At 42.6% G+C, this 22,854-nt stretch overlaps 1 protein-coding gene across 1 annotated transcript in view; it reads left to right on the forward strand.

The window, feature by feature from the left end:
- The window catches only part of FAM160A1 (family with sequence similarity 160 member A1), a 128,728-nt gene that overhangs the window by 105,643 nt on the left and 231 nt on the right, over nt 1-22,854 (forward strand). The window contains 6 exon segments of the mRNA XM_015409042.1: nt 352-431; nt 2,329-2,510; nt 6,891-7,949; nt 14,611-14,789; nt 15,124-15,262; nt 22,725-22,854. The exon segment at nt 22,725-22,854 is cut by the window's right edge and continues 1 nt beyond it. Coding sequence (XP_015264528.1) covers nt 352-431; nt 2,329-2,510; nt 6,891-7,949; nt 14,611-14,789; nt 15,124-15,262; nt 22,725-22,854 — 1,769 coding nt within the window.

Here is a 22,854-nt window from a genome sequence, read left to right on the forward strand (position 1 = left end):
AGCAGAATAAATTATCCAAAAGTACTTGTATTCATTCTTGAATATCCAAGGCTTTATTTAAATTTACACTTCCCTTAAAAATTAACATTTGACTAAATTTAAATCTTTCTCTTACCCTTAAACTTTGATGTATAGATGCCATGTATATCTTGCAGCTGCCCATGTGCTTACCTTAGGTTATGGTAATCTAATTCTTCAGAAGATGTTCTCTAGATGAAATAAAACATACAGCTGATGTCTCACAGAAGTACCAGAATTCAGTTGTATTGCTGTCTTAATGCCAAATGAATGTTTACCTCAGGAAAAATAGAAAATCATGATGAAATACTGACTGTGCTTATGATTCCCCAGCTCTGTGTGGTATCCTTGGCATTGTTCAGAACTCTTATCAGCTTGCATTGTGAAGATGTGATGCTACAGCTAGTTTTAAGGTAAAACTAATCTCTCTGTCTTTCCTCTGATACTGCAATGCAAAATTCGAAATGGTTTTCTTGGGCTGTTTCATACGTAGTATTGTCCCTACACAATTCTGTGTATGTTGTCTTATAGAACTCAGATACTTATGCTTTAGAACATGCATGGGTTAGAAACCTGGTGTCAGTACTAGTTACATTGTGAGAAAAATATTAATATGTAAAAATCACAGTCTACCTAGAAAGATGAAAGTGCTTAGACATTTTCCTCTATGAAACGAACATGCGTTTCTATTTTTAAAAGGAAGGCTGCTGAAGATAAATTGGCAGCACTCAGAGCAGTGGCCTAAGGGATAAGTCAGTCAGACTTTTTTGTAATTTGGTGATTGGGGTGATAAAGCCACTGCAGCATTACTTCTTTTTTTCTTCCTGAGAAATTTGGAATGGTGATAAGCCTTTTGAATGTTCTAATGCACTCCATCCTCAAACATTTAACATATGGACTGAAAACAAACGGACAACGTGGTGGCTTTACTGTAGAACCACAAATTAAAAATGTAATGCATGAATCAGGCTAATTGTATTAATTTCCTATATTTAGAACTAGTTCAGGACTTGTAAGAGCTGGCAAGAATGGGATCACATCTCAACAAGAAAATTTTGAGGAAGCCTAATAGGAGCTGCGGTGGCTCAAGTGGTTAAGACGCTGAACTGCAGGCTGTGGAAGGTCAGTAGTTCAGCAGTTCGAGACCCGGGTGCCGCATGACGGAGTGAGCTCCCGTCTCTAGTTACAGCTCCTGCCAACCTAGCAGTTCGAAAGCAAGAAATTGCAAGTAGATAAATAGGTACCACTTTGGTGGGAAGGTAACAGCGTTCCGTGCGCCTTGGTGGTTAGTCATGCCGGCCACATGACCACGGAAATGTCTTCGGACAGCGCTGGCTCTTCGGCTTTGAAATGGAGATGAGCACCGCAGCCCTAGAGTCGGATTCGACTGGCTTTCGAGCAAGGGAACCTTTACCTTTAATAGGCTACACTAGCTCAGTTTATTTAAAATCACATTGGTCTGATAAATCCCTAGAATATAGCCATCTTATGTTCTTGTATGAAATGCAGGAAAACTATTTTAAAGTAAATGGGATCAAAGTTTTAGTTTGTTGTGTTTGTGAAAGGCTAGTATAAGCCAAAGTTTAGCAGATTTTAGAAGCAGAAGATTGAAATCTGATTAACACAAAGGTATAAAATACGTATTTCATAAGCTCCACATTTTCCAAAACACATAGAATACTGCAGTGTTTAATACATTGCACAGTAACAAACTGAGTCTGTATTTGCCCTTATTCTTTTTATGAATTTTTCAGTCAATCCTTATTGCAAAATGACCCTTTCTGTTGGTTTCCCACTGCCAGACCTTACCCCCAGCCACCAATCAGCTGGCTGGTGGGGGGACTCACCGAGAGCAAGGAGAAGGCCTAAGCCGGCATTGCACATGAAGTGATGTCATTGCACCATCAAAGTCCAGGTGACACTGGTATTTGGGCAAAATCTCTATGGTAGAAGCCAGTTTTACCAGAGTTTTTGCCCAAATACCAGAGTGTTGTTCAGGTTTTTGCTGGCGTTATGAGGTCACTTCTGGTGTGATGGCGCCAATGAAGCCTAGGACTTTGTCTTTCTCCTCATAAGTCCCCCCCCCATCCCCAACCCAATGTTGCCAGGAAGGACCTGGCAACCCTATTTTGTTGTGTGGGGGTGATGGTTTAAAATCTAATACTGAATGTGTAAATTGGTATAAAATCTATTTGCTACAATTTGCCTGTTTTAACTAGCTGTTCATTGGATGGACTGCAGGTATCTTTTTACACGTTTTCCCTTGAATTGAGTACTTGAGTTTGTTAAAGGAAGTCTCTGTTGTTCCAGATACCTGATACCTTGTAATCACATCATGTTGAGTCAAAGATGGGCTGTTAGGGAGAGAGACTGGTATTCAGTATCCGCTGCTCGACTGCTTGCTCTGACTCCAGTCTGCTGCTCTAGTGGGATTACTCTGACGCTTGAAAAACAAGAAAAAGACTATATCCTATGGAGAAAGAACATACATGGTACTGGTAAATATTTTACTTGTTTTGTAAGAGGACAAGCCTTAAGTTAAAGCTCTGTCTTATCTTTTTTCTTCCGTTATAGGGCTATGTATTTAGGGTCTGCATGATTGCAGAGCTTGGTTACCAGAAACATCCTCAATTTTTCAATCTGGATTCCCTTGTTTATGTAGTATGCTTATACTCATGGCCCATCTAGAAGTGCAAAGATTTCAGCATCTCTTTAATATATTTCTCTGGATATTAACTCTTGACTAAGGCTGTGGAAGGCCAGTAGTTCAGTGGTTCAAGACCCGGGTGCCGCAAGACAGGGTGAGCTCCTGTCTCTAGTTCCAGCTCCTGCCAACCTAGCAGTTCGAAAGCAAGAAATTGCAAGTAGATAAATAGGTACCACTTCGGTGGGAAGGTAACAGCGTTCCGTGCACCTTGGTGTTTAGTCATGCCGGCCACATGACCACGGAAACGTCTTCGGACAGCGCTGGCTCTTCGGCTTTGAAACAGAGATGAGCACCGCAACCCTGGAGTCGGATTCGACTGGCTTTCGAGCAAGGGAACCTTTACCTTTACCTTTAAGGATGGGCATGGATGGGACCACAGACCTAATTTTGTCATGAACCGGAGAACTGTTTGCCCAGTCCATGCATTTGCATTTTCAATGGACTGCCCATGGACTATGATTTTTTCAGGCAGCCCATTTGGTCTGTAGGAGTAGTCTGTGAGCCAGACAACCTGGCCCCAAGGCATTAATTGTCAAGGCAACTTTGGGGGGGGGGGTTCTTCTACAGCCTTTCTGCAATCCTGGAAGTGCCAATACTGGCCCTCCAAAGCTTGACAGGCCACTCTTGCCAGTAAGAGAGCTTACATTCTGCTCTATGGGAGCAGACTGCATCTGGAGATGAGCTGTAATCCAAAGCCAATCTGCAAACAACTTGGAGAGCAGTTTGAGGGGCATCCTGGGGAAGTCTGCCGCAAGTTATATGCTTCTAGCTTGCAGGGGGGCCGTTTGACATACTCCTTCCCCCCTTCGCATATTGGACCCTAGGGATCTTTTCCCCCTTCCCCCAGCCAGTCTGCTCACAACTTGGAGGGCAGGTAGAGGGGCATCCTGGAGAAGAACAAGAAGAATTGGATTTATACCCCACCCTTCACTCGGAGTCTCAGAGTGGTTTACAATCTCCTTCCCTTCCTCTTCCCACAACAGACACCCTGTGAGGTAGGTGGGTCTGAGAGAGCTCTGAGAGAACTGTGGCTGACCCAAGGTCACCCAGCTGGCTGCATGTGGAGAAGTGGAGAATCAAACCCTGTTCTCCAGATCAGAGTGCTGCTCCAAACTAGCTCTGGGGAGGTCTGCTGCAACTGTGGGAATATAAAAATATATTTTAATCAGGGGTCATTTGGGGGGGGGACGCGGGGGGACGCCATCCCCCCGGGTGAGGTGCAGGAGGGCGGGGCCTGGAGCTCCCTGCTGGTGCCCGCTGGAGGTCGCCGCCGGCTGTGGGGAGGACACACTTCTGGTGATGTCAGGGGGTGTGGCATATGCTAATGAGTTATGCTAATGAGTCCCCCTAGCTCTTTTTCTACGAAATGACCCCTTCACTCGGAGTCTCAGAGTGGTTTACAATCTCCTTCCCTTCCTCTTCCCACAACAGACACCCTGTGAGGTAGGTGGGTCTGAGAGAGCTCTGAGAGAACTGTGGCTGACCCAAGGTCACCCAGCTGGCTGCATGTGGAGAAGTGGAGAATCAAACCCTGTTCTCCAGATCAGAGTGCTGCTCCAAACTAGCTCTGGGGAGGTCTGCTGCAACTGTGGGAATATAAAAATATATTTTAATCAGGGGTCATTTGGGGGGGGGACGCGGGGGGACGCCATCCCCCCGGGTGAGGTGCAGGAGGGCGGGGCCTGGAGCTCCCTGCTGGTGCCCGCTGGAGGTCGCCGCCGGCTGTGGGGAGGACACACTTCTGGTGATGTCAGGGGGTGTGGCATATGCTAATGAGTTATGCTAATGAGTCCCCCTAGCTCTTTTTCTACGAAATGACCCCTGATTTTAATACATCCTGAGTTCTTGAGATAGGAAATGACATCTAAATAAAGAAGATATACATTCTCCATTCAGTCTAATAAAAAGTGCAATCCTTCCCCTATGGAAAGAAACATCATCCATTCAAACTAATAAAACTTGAGCCAGTCACCAAAACCATTTATATATGTCAACACGGGCATCATAAATATCTTGGGACATCTTGGTCATAGGTCAGATGAACGAATTTATTGGAAATTTGGTGGAAATTACCTTCCTAGTGACCAGTGGCATGATCTCTAACTCCTCTTTGCTTCTGTGTTTATGCCTGGCAATTCAGTATGATGGAGGGGAGGAATCACAGTACAATGAGAGTAAAAATAAACTTTTTTCCAGTGAAAACATTTTATTGAATTGCTTGTTCAAGGTAAACAAATACAGTGAATGTTAGGGGCATACTTAAGAAAATAGAGAGTCTGCAGCACAGAGATGGTTATTAAGTTTTGCCAAATTCTAGCTTTCCCTACTTTTATTTTTAGGTCAATGCCCTACAAAATAAGCAAATACCCTAATCATTTAACTATTTTCCTGTTTGATTTGTAATAGCTATTTATAGGGCTTCTCAATGTAAAATGTTGATGTACATGCCTTAAGTAATTAAACTTCTTGAGCCTCCTGAAGTGCAAGAGCATTTCCCTAACATATAATAAGAAAAGGAGTGGAATAGAATTCTTATTAATCCACTACAGTATACAGATTTTTGGAAGAGGTGATAAAGCAGAGGTGAGGACTGAAGAAAGCAACATATATTTCCTTCAGACTGTATAGTCTAAATACAAGGGAGAAGGTTATCTGGTTTTGCCTGGAATGTAGTACATTTTTGCAGCAACTGAAAAAGTCATTGTTGTACACATTCACAAATCCTGATCCATCCGTAGACGATACTCCAGAGATGTGCAGATATCCTTAAGGATAATTGGATCATTGTTCATGTAATGGTCAGAGTGTTGGACTAGGATCTGGGATACCCAAGTTACTCTACCATGGAAGCTTGCTGGGTGACTTTAGGCCAGTCACTAACTTACCTCCAAAGGTTATTGGGGGGGGGGGGGGATGATGTAAGCCATTTTGAGTTTACAAGCTCCCTCAAACCATGAACTCACTCCATTTGAAGGGTACCCTCCCCCTCAACCTGAACAGGCTGATTATTCAACCCCTGACTTGGTTATATTCTTGACCAGCAGCATGTCAGCCTTATCAGGATTAATTTATTTTCTTAGCCTTCACCCAGCCCATTACAACCTTCAGACAGTAGGAAACTGTGAAAGCATGGAACTATTTGTACATTGATTCAGGTTTCAGTTATTGCAAAGTGAATGGACATTCAGACGGGGTTTTTTGCCATCAAATACCAGCTGATTTATGGCTACCCCTCATGGAGTTTTCAGGGCAAGAGACGTTCAGAGGTGGTTTGCCATTGCCTCCCTCTTCGTCATGACTCAGGACTTCCTTGGTGGTCTCCTATCCAAATACTAACCAAGGGCCAGCCCTGCTTAGCTTCTGAAGTCTGATGAGATCAGGCCAGCATGATGCTGCTGTTAATTATCCTTAAAGGCCTTTAAAGATAGCCCTCTAAAGACATCCCCATCTTCCCCAGTGAGACATATGATAAGAGCTAATGTATTGTCAATTAGCTGTTTTTAAAGTGACTGCTACTGCAAAATTAGCTGGGATCAGCTTGCTAGGTTTAGATGTGGGGCACTGTTAAACAAATGCATTCATGTTGCATTTATTTTTTTCTGTATAAGAAACAATAATAGGTTAACTTGGAATAATTTTCAACTCTTACCATTTCTCCCTGTTAAGACTTAATCGCATGTATCATCCTCTAATAACAGATGAATAAAATATTTTTAAATGGAAGAGGATTAAGTAAACCTGTTTGCTCCTTCAGGATCCTAACTCCCAATTTGATAACAGTATAAGTAATGAATCTCTCTCTCTTTTTTTGCATATGTGTGAATAGATGAAAACATTAGCATTTATCAACATAAGCACAAAACATGGAGAAAAAATATCAGATCCCTCATAATGACAGGAAATGTGAATGGAATCTAACAATATCTACTACATTAGCAAATACAGACTACCACAGCCTGCCCTAAGGAGACTAGATGCTTGCTATTATTTATTCTCAGCTCATTCAAATGGCCCAATATTGTTTGATAATGTTGCTATCAATTGATTGGTATTATCAATGAAACCATTAACCACTGATAAACCAATGGACCTGAGTCAACCCTTAAAGTGTTCTTCCATTACTTTTTCACTTCCTAATGGTGATTATTCTGCCACTCTGTTTCAGGTTCCACTGAGGAGTCATCGAACACAAGTATTACAGACTCCACATGTATTGTGGAATATGGTAAAAATGTAGATATCAGTTACTTGCAGTATCTTTGGGATGCTCAGATCCTTATACTCAACTGCATGAAAGACTGTCAGGTGTGGTCTGCTCCATATGATGGCGAAAAACCTGATCCACACACCTTTATCCAAACTCTGGTTGAAGAAGACAGTAAAAACATACAGCAGCCCATTTTAAGATTCCATCACAGAACCCATAGTAATCGTAGCTCCTCTCAGCTGACCCCACTGGGAGAAAAGATGGAGCTGGAGTGGGATGATAGCTATGACACAGGGATTTCTCCTGGATCTGATACTGGCTCTCCCCAGCATGATGGTGATTTAGGGGACATAGACAGACAACCTCCTGCAGAGCCACCAAAGCATATTCAGGAAATGAAGAAGAATGCAATTATGTTGGTCAAAGGGTCGTATATAGAAGATTCCGACTTTCAGGATGATGTAATGGTATATAGGTTGTGTGCTGAAAACGATGCTCAGGAAGCAGACAGCTTAAAGAAAGAAGCTTTAAGCACTACAATGTCAGAATCTCAAAAAGCAAATGATCAAAAGCAGCTCCCTACCAATGGTCCCCGGAAAAATTCTCAGCCAAATGCTAACTTGGAAAAGCACAATATGAAAAATTCCAGCCTAACTCAAGAAGCAATGGCGGAACAAGAACACAAGAACATTGTTGAAATGAATCAGCAAGCAGACTTGGAGCTGAAGTTGTCTTCTCAAGAAGCAGATGATAATGCTAACATAAGGCTGCCGAGCCCAGAGAATGAGGATTTTATCTCCCAGTGCGATGATATCATCAAAGAACTGGATACTAATTCTACAGGCTTAGTGGAACTTAAATCGCTTATGCCCGATGCTATCTCTCCAGTGGAAGAGGAGGAGGACTTTGAAAATTTTTCAGTCGACACTCCATCAGTAGAGAGTATGCCTTCACCCTTTGGATCAAAAGACGTATGGTCCAGCAACCCTGCAAGGAGCCAGAATGTCCCATTTACAGGTCAATTAAGTCATGTTCTGAGTAGAAAAAAGACACATATCAAAATGAATACATAAAATCAAATTAATCACAGTATAAGATGATATTAAGTGGGCAGTATCCTACCACTCCATGTGCAGATGTTGTAGTTCTCCTGTGTTCCTTTTTCATTGCTGTGGCTCTTTTTGACCCATGAAGGAATTGGTTGTGGGACCCAGGTGGAGGAACACCTGTGTCAGTTGGGGTACTGGAGCGGGAAGAGAAAAGGAGTTGAAATCACTCTCCCTTCCTCTTCTGCACATCGAGCTCCACGGAAAGGGCAAGGCGGTTTAATCCCTTTGTTGCTCCTTGGTCCAGGCCACCAGCCAACACAACTGTTCCTCTGCACAGATCCCATGACCCTGGGAATGATCTCTTGGGGGTCAGAGAGAGCTGCTGCGATGTAGTAGGACACAGGAAAAACCGTATACCTTCTACACACAGATGTTAGGATACTGCCAAGTATCAATATAACATTTTGCAGGATGCTTAAGTGACTTGGATGTCAAATCAACTTTGCCACTTCAGTACCATGCAATTTGTATGACTTGTAAAGAACATCTCCTGTAGCAATACTGCATATTTGAAATAAGAGGTCTTTGACCTATTATAAAAAGTGCTGCTAAAAGAGAGATTTAGCAGGTTATTTTCTTTCTAGTACCATAAGGCAAAGGGGGAAAATGTGTAACTGTTGTAAAATGACAGTTCCAAGTATTCATAAAAGCTACACTTTGCTTCTAACTTCTCAGCACTAGATGGCAGCTCTTGCCATTCTGTGCACCTGCCCCATTTAATTGCACATCTAGGCATTTGGCTTTCAAATGTAAAATGTTTTCTAGCCCTGCTGCAGTTTCTTTCTATATGATTTCTGTATCTTATTTACTAATTGGATTATATTGCACACATGTAATAGGATGTTCTGTATTGGGCATTTTTGGACTACAAAAAAAAAATGGATTGTGTTCCCTGTAGTTTTGCCAACTCTTGGCACACTTGCTGTTTTTTAAATTCTTGGTGCCTTAGCTCTGGAATCAATACTATTGCAATGGGGTGGATGGAACCTTTCAAATATGTACTCATAATATCAAAAGAAACTTGAAGAAAACTTTTCCATTGTGTGGTTTGAATTTAAAATTGTCACATCAGCATTTAATTGGTCCTATAAGGATCCAGACAATATAAACAGCAAAGAAATCATCCAGACACTAAATAGTACGGAGTAAAAAAATAAAAGATTGTGTAACACATTTCTGACATCTTCATCTGTTTATTTAACTGCCTGAACCAATGGAATGAATTTATTGTCTTCAGATTTCTTAATCAAGTCTAAAAAAATTTCCCCCTCAGCTGTTTGCAGATGCAGATTGCCTAATAATCATGAAAGTTTAATCAGAAAACGTTATCATGAATGGGTTTTTGTATTGCAGAAAGTTCTAGGTCTTATGATAGTCACTACTGAATAGCAACACTTGATAACTTTGGAAGGCCAAAATCTTTTTGAATGCAGCCAAATTAAGAATGGTTGATGTTTCAAATGAGTTCTGTAAATGAAGCCATAATTCTCAAATGTAGTTGGCACAGTGGTATATAGGACTGGACCATCAAATTATACTTTCTCCTTGACTTTTTCACTACCTTAAGGCCTTGTTGGCACACTAACCTCTTGAGGGATTCCATATTTGGCAGTAACTTAAATGATTATTCATTGATTTTCCAAAGCTCTTTGTTTGTTGTTGTTCAGTCGCACAGTCGAGTCCAACTCTTCGCGACCCCATGGACCAGATCACGTCAGGCCTTCCTGTCTTCCGCCGTCCTCTGAAGTTTGCTCAATTTCATGTTAGTTGCATCTATAACACTGTCTAACCATCTCATCCTTTGCCGTCCCCGTATTCTTTGACCTTCAATCTTTCCCAGCATCAGGGTCTTCTCCAGTGAGTGCTCCCTTCTCATTTGGCGGCCAAAGTATTTGAGCTTCAGTTTCATTATCTGGCCTTCCAGGGAAGAGTCAGGGTTGATTTCTTTTAGGATTGACTGATTTGATCTTCTTGCAGTCCAAGGGACTCTCAAGAGTCTTCTCCAGCACCATAGTTCAAAAGAATCTATTATTCGGCGCTCGGCCCTCCTTATAGTCCAACTCTCGCAGCCATACATGACTACTGGGAATACCATTGCTTTGACCATGCGGACTTTTGTTGGCAGGGAGATGTCTCTACTTTTTATCATGCTGTTTAGGTTCGCCATCGCTTTCCTCCCAAGGAGCAGATGTCTTTTAATTTCATGGCTGCTGTCACAGTCTGCGGTGATCTGGGATCCCAGGAACGTGAAGTCTGTCACTACTTCCACGACTTCCCCTTCTATTTGCTAAGGAGTGATGGGGCTGGATGCCATGATCTTAGTTTTTTTTGATGTTGAGCTTCAAGCCCGCTTTTGCGCTCTCCTCTTTTACCCTGAGCAAGAGGCTCTTTAGGTCCTCTTCACTTTCTGCCACATCCATTTTGCTCATGAGATACTCCGCATTCAAATCTGTCACTGCGGCTAATGCATCACTCATCACTTGCTTCAGATTCTCTCCTTTGAATTCTGGGACACCTTGGAATTAAAGGACCAAGTTTGCCTTCTCCATTTGTAGCTGTAAAAGTTGTTCTTCTGTAGAAATTTGCTTCTTTTCTAACCTTTGCACTTTTTTCTTCACCTTTTGGGTAGTGGTGTCAACTTCTTTCACTTTCTCAGCTGTTTGCTCCGTGATTCTAAGAGTCTCATTCAATTGAAGCTGCTGAGTAGTGATGCTTTGGTTCATCATTGACAACTGTTTCTTGAGATTAGTCATCTGGTCTAGCAGGGGGCGCAGGGATTCTGCCAACGTTTTAGCCAACTTGGTGGTTGCTTCCGGACAAGGGCTCCCGTCTACTTTAGCTTTTAAAAGTTTTTCTTTCTCAGTCCTTTTCCCCGCCATCTTTATGGATTGTTTACTTTCCGAAGATTTGCTAAAGTCTCTGAATATATGCTCATCTGCGCCTTGGTAAGTCTCTCTCAACAGATTTCAGTGTTTTTGCTTTCGCTCCCCCCTCGGGTCTCGCATTTAAATTTGTGCGCATGGGAGGGGCCCCTCCCCTACTTGCTTTCTTTCCTAGTCCTTGGGGTGGGAGCTTTCCTTTTAAAAAGTAAATTACGCTCGAATCCGACACAGTTCATAGTCGGTCTTGTGACCTCGCTGTAGCTCCGTTTAAACCGCTCGATCTCCAGTGCTTGTCCCGGTCAGCGTCACTAGTTCCATACGGACACACAGCAGGAGGACCATCAGGACGAAGAAGCGCCTCGATTCCCCAGCATCACGCTGGCGAAGAGGTCACCTCTCAAAAGTCCCATGGCTAGGAGCCTTTCAACCAGGCTCCAGGGGGGGTTAGCGAGATGCCGCCCCCCCTCCTTTCTGCTGGTGCATAGATTTCATCCCTGGGAGGTCCGGTAGATGAGTCTGCTCAGCATGTCACCATAAACCGGGCTCCAGGAAGGCCTCCTTATCTCTCCTTGCTGTTCTCTGGAAATCTGCATTCAGTTGGGTAAATCTTTCCTTTTCGCCTTTGCCTTTCGCTTTCCTTCTTTCCTCTGCTATTTGTAAAGCCTCATCAGACAGCCACTTTGCTTTCTTGCATTTCTTTTTCTTTGGGATGGTGGTGATTGCTGCCTCCCGTACAATGTCACACTGAATAGAGCTTCTCCATCTTTGACTGCAAATTATATAGTCAATCTGATTTCGGTGTTGCCCATCTGGTGATGTCCATGTGTAGAGTCGCCTCTTAGGTTGTTGGAAAAGGGTGTTCGCTATGACCAGTGTGTTCTCTTGACAAAACTCTGTTAACCTTTGCCCTGCTTCATTTTGCTTTCCAAGGCCAAACTTGTCTGTTATTCCGGTTACCTTTTGACTTCCTACTTTAGCATTCCAGTCCCCTATGATGATGAGGACATCATTTTTTGGTGTTAGTTCTAGGAGGTGTTGTAGGTCTTCATAGAACCGGTCCACTTCAGCCTCTTTTGCATCAGTGGTTGGGGCATAGACTTGGATTACTGTGATGTTGAATGGTTTGCCTTGGAATCGGACTGAAATCATTCTGTCATTTTTGAGATTATATCCCAGTACTGACATTTGCACTCTCTTGTTGACTATAAAGGCCACACCATTTTTTCTACGAGATTCCTGGCCACAGTAGTAGATATAATGGTCTTCTGAGTTAAATTCGCCCATTCCTGTCCACTTTAGTTCACTAATTCCTAAGATATCGATGTTCAGTCTTGCCATCTCATTTTTGACCATGCCAAGCTTACCTTGATTCATAGATCTTACATTCCAGGTTCCTATGCAGTATTGTTCTTTGCAGTATCGGACTTTCCTTTCACCATCAGACACATCCACAACTGAGCGTCCTTTTGGCTTTGACCCAGCCACTTCACTCTTTCTGGGGTTACTTGTACTTGCCCTCTGCTCTTCCCTAGTAGCATATTGGACACCTTTCGACCTGAGGGGCTTATCTTCCGGCGTCATATCTTTTAGCCTTTTGATACTGTCCATGGGGTTTTCTTGGCAAAAATACTGGAGTGGGTTGTCATTTCCTTCTCCAGGGGATCACGTTTGGTCTGAGTTCTCTGCTGTGGCCTGTCCATCTTGGGTGGCCTTCCACGGCATAGCCCACAGCCTCATCGAACCACTCAAGCCCCCTCACCACGACAATGCAGTGATCCATGAGGGGGATTAGTATACCTAGAGGGGTATACTAATTCCCCTAGAGGGGGAAAGCTCTCTGACTTTCCCTAATTTTTTTAATGCAGTATTTGGAAATTTGGAAGTGTGGACAACAACCGATATTCTTATATGACACTAATGTGTTTTATGTTTGAAAAAATAGCATCCATTTCTTCTAATAATTTATGTGATACTGGCCCCAGTCCATTTATCCTGTAACAAGGACACAATCAGCATTTCAATAATGGGAATGTAATGTGGCAAATAAAACTTTTATTATGAATAGGACCCCAATTAGTTTTATGTATGTGCCTGCACAGTGAGTTTTGTATAACATCATTAATTTTGATCTAATTAGTCTCTGCTGCTACTCTCGCAAAGCTTGTAAACCTCTACTTGTCACCTGAGATTCTTCATCTAACAAGGTGCTTTAATCAAGCCTGAAGATGGTGGTTTAAGCCTTTGGAAACAGTTCACTACCCATGGATTGATACACTTTTCCAGCATTAACTCTGCATATTTCCTAAAACATTTTCACAACTTTTTACCATTAACTATCCACGTACTTTTCCTGATGTCTAGTAGACTGTCACCATGTTATGCGGAAAGGATAGTCTGGTAAGATGAGTAAAATGCTTGTATGGGAGCTTCTTAAGGGATTGTTTATTATGAATAGCAAAAATGAATAGGCCCCAGGAATAACTAATGGCACTTTAAACCCAGAAAGCCCATGAAGTAATTCTGAGCTTCTTGTATCCTGAATGTATGCTATAGTATGGAGAGTATAATAGACCCATGGGGAACCACAGCATAAATGCACTGGGTCTGATAAGAGATGTTCTTTCACAGCCTTCCAGTTCTGGTCAACAAGATAGGGATGGAACCAGCAAATTGTGCTGCCCCAATACTCCTCCCTGCCAACCCATTCACAAGGATATCTTGGTCAGTGAATTGTCTAGGAGAATTAATGGGTAGCATTTCTTTGTCTTTCCCAGCAAAGGTCATCTATTAGGGTAGCCAAGGATTTCTTCATTCCAAAACCAGGCCTGAGATTGAATTGAAACAAGTGAGGGACCTGCAAGGACTTGCTGGGAAACTTGAACCCTGTATCCCCCTCCCCAACTATTCTTTCCTTCCTCTTGGCAACCCCCATGCTCTCTCCCCTTCTGTGCTTCCTTTTCTCCTTCTTACCCACCAGCCAGCCTACCTTTTATCTGCCTTCCATTCTCAGCTGAATTTATTATTTATTTACTTCTGTTATACCCCCACTTTTCTCAGTGGGGTCCCACAACAGCTTACATAGTTCTCCTGTTCTCCATTTTATCCTCATAATAACCCTGTGAGGTAAGATAGGCTAGGAGTGTGACTGGCAAGTGGGGAGATCCAAGTCTGAAACTCTAACCATTACACCATCCTGGCTTTGTGCAGTGACTGCTGTTGAACAGTAGCAAGCATCTGCCTCTGCCAGTAGCAAGCAGCTGGGTCTTGGCCCAATGACTCTTTGCTCAAAGGTCAAAACAGACCTGTCCCTTCCCCCTGCCTTTTATTGACAGAAACCAAGACTGGCAATATTGTTGTGGTTGCCAAATAGCCCCCAAAATGTCCACTGTAGAAGGCATTTGTTTTCAAAGGTACAGGTGCTGCTTCCATTATTTTGGAGGGTTTTAACCCCTCCATTTTTCTTTCTTTCCAGATTTCAGCTTTTTGTGCAAACCTGGACTTTTCTCAGGTTTGTAGAAAGGTCTGTCTTGTCTGTTCATGGCTCCAGTTTCTTTACACACTGGATACAAATTAGTTTACCCCTCACCCAATGGTGAAGACTTGTACTTCCAAGCATTTGTTCTCCTAAAATTCTCCAATTCTCTATTGCCTTAAAATTAATTTTGGTTTTTTTGCTTAAATCTGCAGGACCTTTTATAAGTGTGGTGTTATCAAAGTTGGAGAACATGTTGGAAAACTCCTTGCATGTCAATTTGCTGCTCATTGGAATTATTACACATCTGGCTAGTTACCCACAACCCCTTCTCCGTTCTTTTCTGCTCAATACCAACATGGTATTTCAGCCTAGTGTGCGATCACTATACCAGGTACAAATCATGACAAGGTTCTAAGTTAATACTGTCTGTTAGTAGTATTATCATTGGTTATAACTGGTTATTAATATAGCAATGAGGCAGATATGACCCCCCCTTTTAAACAAGTGACTAATATTTCACTTTGAATTGTTCCTTTAGGTGCTGCAGAGTTGAAGCATAATGCTTGTAAAGTTGATAGATTAATAATAATAATGCTGTTGTGCAGAACCTGGCATTGTAACCATCTGTAATGTGATTTTTGAGAGCAACTGACACTTAATATGGATAATTCTGTATGTAACTAAAATGACAATATGAAGATTTATTGCTCCTGTTGCTTTGGCAGGTGCTGGCATCTGTGAAAAATAAAATCGAGCAGTTTGCTTCCATTGAAAAGGATTTCCCCCACCTTCTCATACAAGCACAACAATATCTGCTTTTACGAGTGGACATGTCTGATGTTCCATTAGAGTCATTGACCAAAGGCAAGTAATTGCTGCTCTTAATGCAGGATAGAAAAAAAGTTTTACTAACTTTTTAAAATAAGCTTCAATAAATAAAGATTGAAGCACCTTTTAGATATGCTTATTGTTAAAGGATTATTGGGATTAAGTACCTTGTAAACACTCCCCCACCCTCTGCACATATGTCTGAAGTTTTTATGGGATAAAAATAATATTTATTTTGTAGGATAGCTGGAAGGTGACTGTTAACCAGATTTGGTACCATTGGACTTGGCAGGCCTAGGGCAAAATTAGGACTCTGGAACGTTAGAGCCATTTCCCGACACTTTACTGTGGGGTGACTGGGGTGGGACAGAGCTATGGTCCAGAGAGGTAGGTAGGTAGTTCCTGTAGGCTGTGGCTGCTACCTCTGAAAGGTCAGGTGGTGAAGCAACTTTCATAGATTATCTCTGTGTGCTGTTAAGGGAAAAGCCAAGTACCAGGGAGATACTTCAGATACTACATTTGTATCTAAGTTCCCTTTCACACCACAACTTTTATCCTCGTTTGAATCCATTTTGTAAGTGGCTATAAATCACTGTTTCCTTTTCAGACTGCAATGCAGTTTCCTGTACCATTTTTTTCCTTTGCTGTTTGTAAGCAAGAAAAGGTTGCCCCCCCCAGTTCCTATGTGAGGGAAGTCACATCTGCTCCAATCACTCACACAGAGATACTCACTTGGAGGGTCTGCAACAGGTATTTTTGCAACTACAGTATCCTCCTGATATGGTGAGAAAGATGATTGGAAAAGCCAGAATGATACCCAGGGACAGCTTGCTACAACACAAGCCCAAAGAAAATGACAACAGAACACCACTGGTGGTCACCTACAGCTCACAACTCAAGCCAGTTCAACACAGTATTAATGACCTACAACCCACGCTGGATAGTGACACTTCCCTCACACAAGCATTGGGGGTGGCACAACCTTTTCCTGCTTACAGGTAGCCTGCTAACCTAAAACAAGTTCTCACACACAATTATAATCTATTTAACAGTAACATGGGCACTGATACCAAGGCCTGCAACAAACCAAGATGTCAACTTTGCTCTTATGTCAATCCTAGCAACACCATTACTAGACCCAGCAACATTAGCCATATTATATCAGGTTCCTACTCCTGCTCATCCGCTAATGTGATTTATGCCATTACATGTCAGCAGTGCCCTTCCACTCTCTACAATTTAGCACACACAAAAAATACCTCAGAATAAGCCAGGTTTTGAAGCATCCAGATCAAGGCTTCATTAATTATAGGAGGACAGTGATTTACCATAAAGGTGTGTGAAACCTCAAAAGTCTGTTTGGCTTCAGAAGCCAAAGCAAGTTAAAGTACCTGTATGAAAGAGCCCTGAGAAGCTCAGGATAATATACAGAGGGACAAGATTCAAGTGGGTAGTTGTGTTGGTCTGAAGCAATAGAACAAAGTTTGAGTCCAGTGGCACCTTTAAGACCAACAAAGTTTAATTCTGGGAATAAGCTTTCATGTTAGAGGTCTGCTGCAGGAGGGAGGAAATCAGTAAAAATTGCTTGCCCTCTTCATCTGTAGAATTCTCTGCAGGTTCCAGTCCACAGTCTCATTTTATCTTTCCAACAGCAATATGGAGTAGGGTAGGTTTAAATAACAGCTTGTACCCAAACCTGTACAAGTGCATTTCCATTTGTACAAAATATATTATTTCTCACTGTCCCCTTACTGATGCAGCTCCAGTGTGCTAGCGTGATGCAGTGATTAGAATGCTGGTCTCGAATCTGCGAGATCCAGGTTAAAACCTCCAGTTTACCATGGAAACTCACTTTGGGCCAGTCACACACTGTTGGTCTAACCTACTTCACAGGTTGTTGTTAGGATAAAATGGAGGAGTGGGGAGGAGAACAATGCAAGTTGCTTTGGGTCTCTGTTGGTGAGAAGGATGAGGTATAAACGAAGTATTAAGTAAAAATTCTGTCACATCCCATGGCATTCCATTTGAATCTCAGAAGATGCTTCTCAGACAAAATGGGGGCTGCAGCAGGAAGGGGAGATGGGAAAACTGCATTCCATGTGCAGCGCTCATGGTTAGATCCAAGCCAATAACTAGACAAGCTGTTATGTCAGCGATACATCCTTAAAAGTGCTCTTCAAAAGTGAGTGTGTGTTTTTTAAATGTAAATCTGAAACTCCTGCAGGTATAACAATGTTGGGGTTAGGGCTCCCTCTCCCGACCTTCGATGGGGTGCCTTTGGTGCCAGCGCCGGAGGTTAGGAGTTTGGGAGTGCTCCTGGACTCCTCGTTATCTATGGAGGCCCAGGTGGCAGCCACTGCCAAGTCAGCCTTCTACCATCTGCGGCTGGTGTGGCAGTTGGTCCCCTTCCTCGACCGCAGTGACTTGGCCACAGTGATCCATGCGACGGTCACCTCGAGGCTAGACTACTGTAACGCTCTCTACATGGGGCTGCCTTTGTCGCAAATCCGGAAGCTGCAGCTAGTGCAGAATGCTGCGGCCAGGCTGTTGATGGGTCTTCCTAGAAGGGACCACATCCAGCCTGTGCTGAAAGCGCTGCACTGGCTGCCAATAGCGTACCGGATTCGTTTCAAAGTGCTGGTTCTTACCTTTAAAGCCCTACATGGTCTGGGTCCAGCTTACCTAAGGGACCGCCTTTCCTCATATGTTCCCCCGCGAGCACTTCGGTCCGGGACCCAACATCTCCTGGCAGTGCCAGGTCCCAAAGAGGCCAGGCTGGCCGCTACCAGGGCCAGGGCTTTCTCGGTGGCGGCTCCTATCTGATGGAACAAGCTCCCGGAGGAGATCCGGGCCCTGCAGGACCTTGTGCAGTTCCGCAGGGCCTGTAAGACGGAGCTCTTCCACCAGGCGTATGAGTAGGAGCCGCCACTACCATCATCATTATTCCATCTTCACCTGGCCCTGGATGAGGGAACATCAATGCTTCCCTGGAGCAGACGATGCTGAACAGTTCAAATATGCCATCTCTGAAATTTCATGTAGAACATCTAGAGCACTTTAGTCAGTAACTCGTTATGAATGTTTTGTACTGTTGGATTTTAAATGGTTTTAATTATGTTTTATATTGGCGTTTGCCCCTATGTAAGCCGCCCTGAGCCCGCATTGCGGGGAGGGCGGGGTATAAATTGAATTAAATAAATAAAATAAATAAATACAGGAATAGAAGAATGGTAACTGGTGACACATGTCTGCAAGTTGATTTATTTTTAGTGTGACCATGTAATGTATGCACTTCCCTTTAGATAAACTTTGGGGAGAGCAGTTTCAGATATACGCTTATGTGAATCTAATAGGAAAAGGCATTATGGCTTGTACAATTGTTGTGAGAGAAGAGCATGCTCAGCATCTCATGAATGTGCCCTCAAGTGGAACAAGCTGTGTTTAAAAATAAGTCCAGCCATAGAAGTCTAGGGGTGGAGATGCAAGAAGCCATCATATGGAACAGCTTTCCGTGCTGCAGCTGCCTTCTTATGTTGCTGCTACTGAGAAATAAAATTTGCCATGCCAGTTCTGTGTGTTGGCCAGAGGCAACTTTTACTTGTAGCAACTGAAATGCAGGCGAGCAAGCTAAAACGTACATCGTGCCCTTGATACAGGGAGTGAAAGAACACCTATCTTTTCTGCAATTCCTCTTCACCTGCTGCCTCCATAGACTCCATAGTTAATGTTTAGATTTCCTGAACAATTTCGTGACGTTCTGCATTACAACATTTTTGGATTAGAGAGATTTTACAAAAAACATTGTGTGTGTGATTCAGTGTCAGGGCTCCTTTAAACATGCCAAATTTGCACCTTTTAAGGGTCTTTCTAGACCACCTGTTATTGTATAAGAAGGAGTTGTTAAGAACTTGTTTCACTGGGGTTCAGATATTGCTTTGCATGCAAGATGGTACTGCTATTTTATGCATACCTGGTCTTTCAAGCACATTGGTTTTGCTAGATTAGAGTCCACTATCACCTTAGAGACCAACAAGATATTCGGGGTATAAGCTTTTGAGAGTCAAAGCTCCCTTTGTCAGGTTGGTATCTGAGAAAGAGAGCTTTGACTCTTGAAGGATTGTGCCCTGAAAACCTTGACGGTTTGTAAGGTGCTGCTGGACTCTAATCTAGTTGTTCTACTGCAGATCAGCATGGCTACCCTCTGAAAGAATTGTCATTATTTGAACTTCTTAATGATTGTCTCTTTTTTTGGGGGGGGGGAGATAATGGCACAGGTTGCTCACAACTTCTTTGTAACACTATAGCTGTGGAACGCTAATCCAGTTTCAGATAGCAGCAAGGCTACAACTTCCCTTCCTCTCTCTCACAGTCCAGTGCTTTGGTATAATATGTAACTTATTTGTGTTTCTTACTGACCATCCCCATCTGTGCAGTATGTAAATGTAGTTGAACTGCTTGGAAAAAGTGATTACAGATAAGAGTTGCCAGCAATCACTGCCACAACTCTTGTTGATAGTTTTTAGAAGAGGACATTCTTATGGAGAACTGGTCAGTTGCTGTTAGCTAGATTGATCTTCTATTAAGAGATACAGTAGATCTTTGGCCCCGTTCATACGAGGGGTTTTGGTCCGGGAGCGAGACAGAACAGGGGTGGCTCAAACGGGTGCGATCCCACGGCAACATCTGGGAATCGTTGCCTGTCCGTCCCCGATCTGTCTCTTCTGCGCGAAAACCCGCTCTAAAAAGAACCACCTACCTGGGTGGTTCATGCGAAGTGGAGCGGCTCAAACCGGCCGTGGGATCGGCCGCGCGTCCTTGCAGCGGCACATCCCGGCCTCTGGCCAAAACTGCATATGCTTGAGCCTGCACAGTTCGGCGGCCTCCCCCTTGCCTCTGACACTTCCTCCCCAGCATGTGATCATGCCGGGGAGCAACGCCCGCGCGTATCTTTTTTGATACGGCTCTCTTTAGCCACGTTTCGCCTCGTGTTTTCCCTGCCGTGTGGCAGGGGCCTTTGATTACCAGGTCATCTAGAAAGAAGCTTAGTCATTCGGATGTTCTGTCTGGGCGGGTGCTAAAAAATATTATCTAAGAAAAATGCTTCATGTGCATTCCTTTGGATTGCAGTCAGTATGTTTTATGTTTGCAAAATAAAATTACTGCACCCAAAACGCCCTTGTTGTTTTGCTAGAATTGATATATCCATGCATTGTTATTGTATGGCTGTTCTGAGTACAAGTTTTAATTAGACATTATGTTCAGGTATAATGGGGAATGTACAGAATCTGATGAGAACAGTAACCATAGTGACTAATTATTTAGCAGTGGAACATTTTTAAAAGACTTACAGTAGTATAAGAAGCGAAGGAGAGTACCCCCTGAGGTTGTTTTTCTCCATTTCTAATTTGTAATTTTTGGAAGCATGCAAAAATAATTGTTTGTACTTCTTAGCTTCTTAAGGATGTATGTGGTAAATATGTGGTAAATATGATGCTTACCAGGTACCAAAGGATTCAGGGAGCTGGTTTACAGAACCACAGTTGGGGGGGGGGAACCCTCTCCTGTCATTATCTCTTGGTCCCCAACAGTGAGTCAAGTACTAGTGACCTCTGACTCCCAGTTCTGAAGTGGTTACTGTTTCTGTTTCCCCAAAAAGGCATGTATGGGAGGGGCCTCACTTAGTTCTAGTTCTGTGTGTATAGGTTGCACTTCCAAGTGTGTGTGAAGCAGTGAAGAAGCTGCCAGTGTTTCTTGTGTGTTTAATTGGATAGGTAAGCTTAATCGTACACATCAGATCCCAGAGGATACTATATCTCTGTCCTGTGAATTCTGTTTTGAAAGCTAACATACAATGACCAGGATCCAAGGAACTGCATAGGTTCATGCCAGCATCTTGCATTAGCTGTGTGTGTTTGTTTAAATTACTTTGAACAACTAATTCCAATCTGGTATCATACACTAATTTGGGAAATTCCCTTCAATTTTAAAAGCAGTTTGTCTGGAGTAATGAAGTGTGTTGACAAGTGTAGTTTAACTGTTCTTTGGATCTAGGCCATTTTATATTCTAATTCATCACTGTATTCTTAATTTAGCTTTACCTAGCTCCAAAATCCTTTTTAAAAAAAACCATTAATATTTTATTTTTAAGAATATTTACATTCATAGTAAGTCAAGTACAATATAAATCCAAATAACTATCATGTAGAAACTTACAGTATGAATCAGTGAACCGCGCCATAAATAAAGGCGTATTTAAAAGGGGGGATCTAACACAGTAACGCTAGCCCCCTTCTTAGGCCATTTCTGTAAAGCTTAACACAAAGGTTGCAAATAGTTCAATGCAATAAAAAGAGTTAAATCTTCCAACAAAAGGAGGTAAGCAGATTGCTGCCTTCCTAGGCATCAAAACCCTTTTTCATGCTGTGTAATTAAGTCCCAATACTTATCTGTTCACACAGTAGGCACTGATTGGTGGTGTATGTAAGTATTTTTAAGTTTTCTATCATTTTTTTTTCCATTTTAAAGACCTGATTGTTTGCCAAAATCTTACACATTGATTATTGCGAGGACCCCAAAGCAGTCTGCCTGTGCTGTTCTCTCTCTCCCTACCCCCACCGCCCATTTTTAGCAGCCTTTGAGGGCTCTTGCTTATAGAATAAATGAATGTCTGGCTAACTGCGGCTTTGGCTCTCAGTCAAGCTCACAGTGCCAGCCATCAAATTGCAGTGCCTGCAGCCAGTTGTCCATCAACATGTATCATTATGTCAATTATGGAATATAAGGTAGAAATGGCCTGTGGTAATAGAACATACAAGACTATTTGAACTCTGCACAGGATTATTATACAGCGTTCAAATAAAAACAACACTTCCTCCCACCACAAGTAAATGTGTACAGTAAATGTGTGAGTTGTATACATAAACCAAAAGCCAAAAACACTGCTGTTACTCTGGTTCTTGAAACTCAACATAAGTCTTTCAGGATTTAGTGAGAGTGGCTTAGGGTATATTGGGTGAACAACACTTGCATATGCAATCGTAATAGTTGTAAAAATGCTTCCTTTATGTAGTACTAGTATTGTGACTGGAGGGCTAGTGCTTTGAAATCTCTACACATTGGCTCATTCACATTGCTTAAAGCCAGAATGAAGAGCTAGTTTATGGGTGCTAAACCCAGGACACTTCAATTTTAAATACCAGTTCAACTTCAAAATCACTTGGTAGTGTGGAGTAAGTCAGTAACTTTCAGCTTTAGGTAATTTGTATTGTCATTTTTTTTTCAACAGGGAACTGTCTATATGGTTGTTGTGGTAGTGTTGAAAGAAATTAAGAATCATAAACCAGAAATCTTTAAGAAATTGAGAAGTAAAACAAAGAAAAGGTGGCGAAATGTTGTTGTCCTGTGGAATGACACTACACCTCATACTGTCTTTAAACTGTACATACATTCAGTTTCTTAAACCAGTTTAAAATTGATGTTTTTCTCCTTCTGACTTCAGACCATGCCCAGCTCACCAACATTATGGGAAAAGGAAGGAACCTTTCAGAAGCTTCTCAAGTCATCCTGCAGCCTTTCTTGGGAAGTAAGGCAAAAAGAGGAGCTGCTCTGCCCAGCGTCCCTTCGCCTGT

This window comes from Gekko japonicus, unplaced genomic scaffold, assembly GCF_001447785.1.
Source record: "Gekko japonicus isolate JY-2015 unplaced genomic scaffold, Gekko_japonicus_V1.1 scaffold24, whole genome shotgun sequence".
NCBI lineage: Eukaryota > Metazoa > Chordata > Lepidosauria > Squamata > Gekkonidae > Gekko > Gekko japonicus.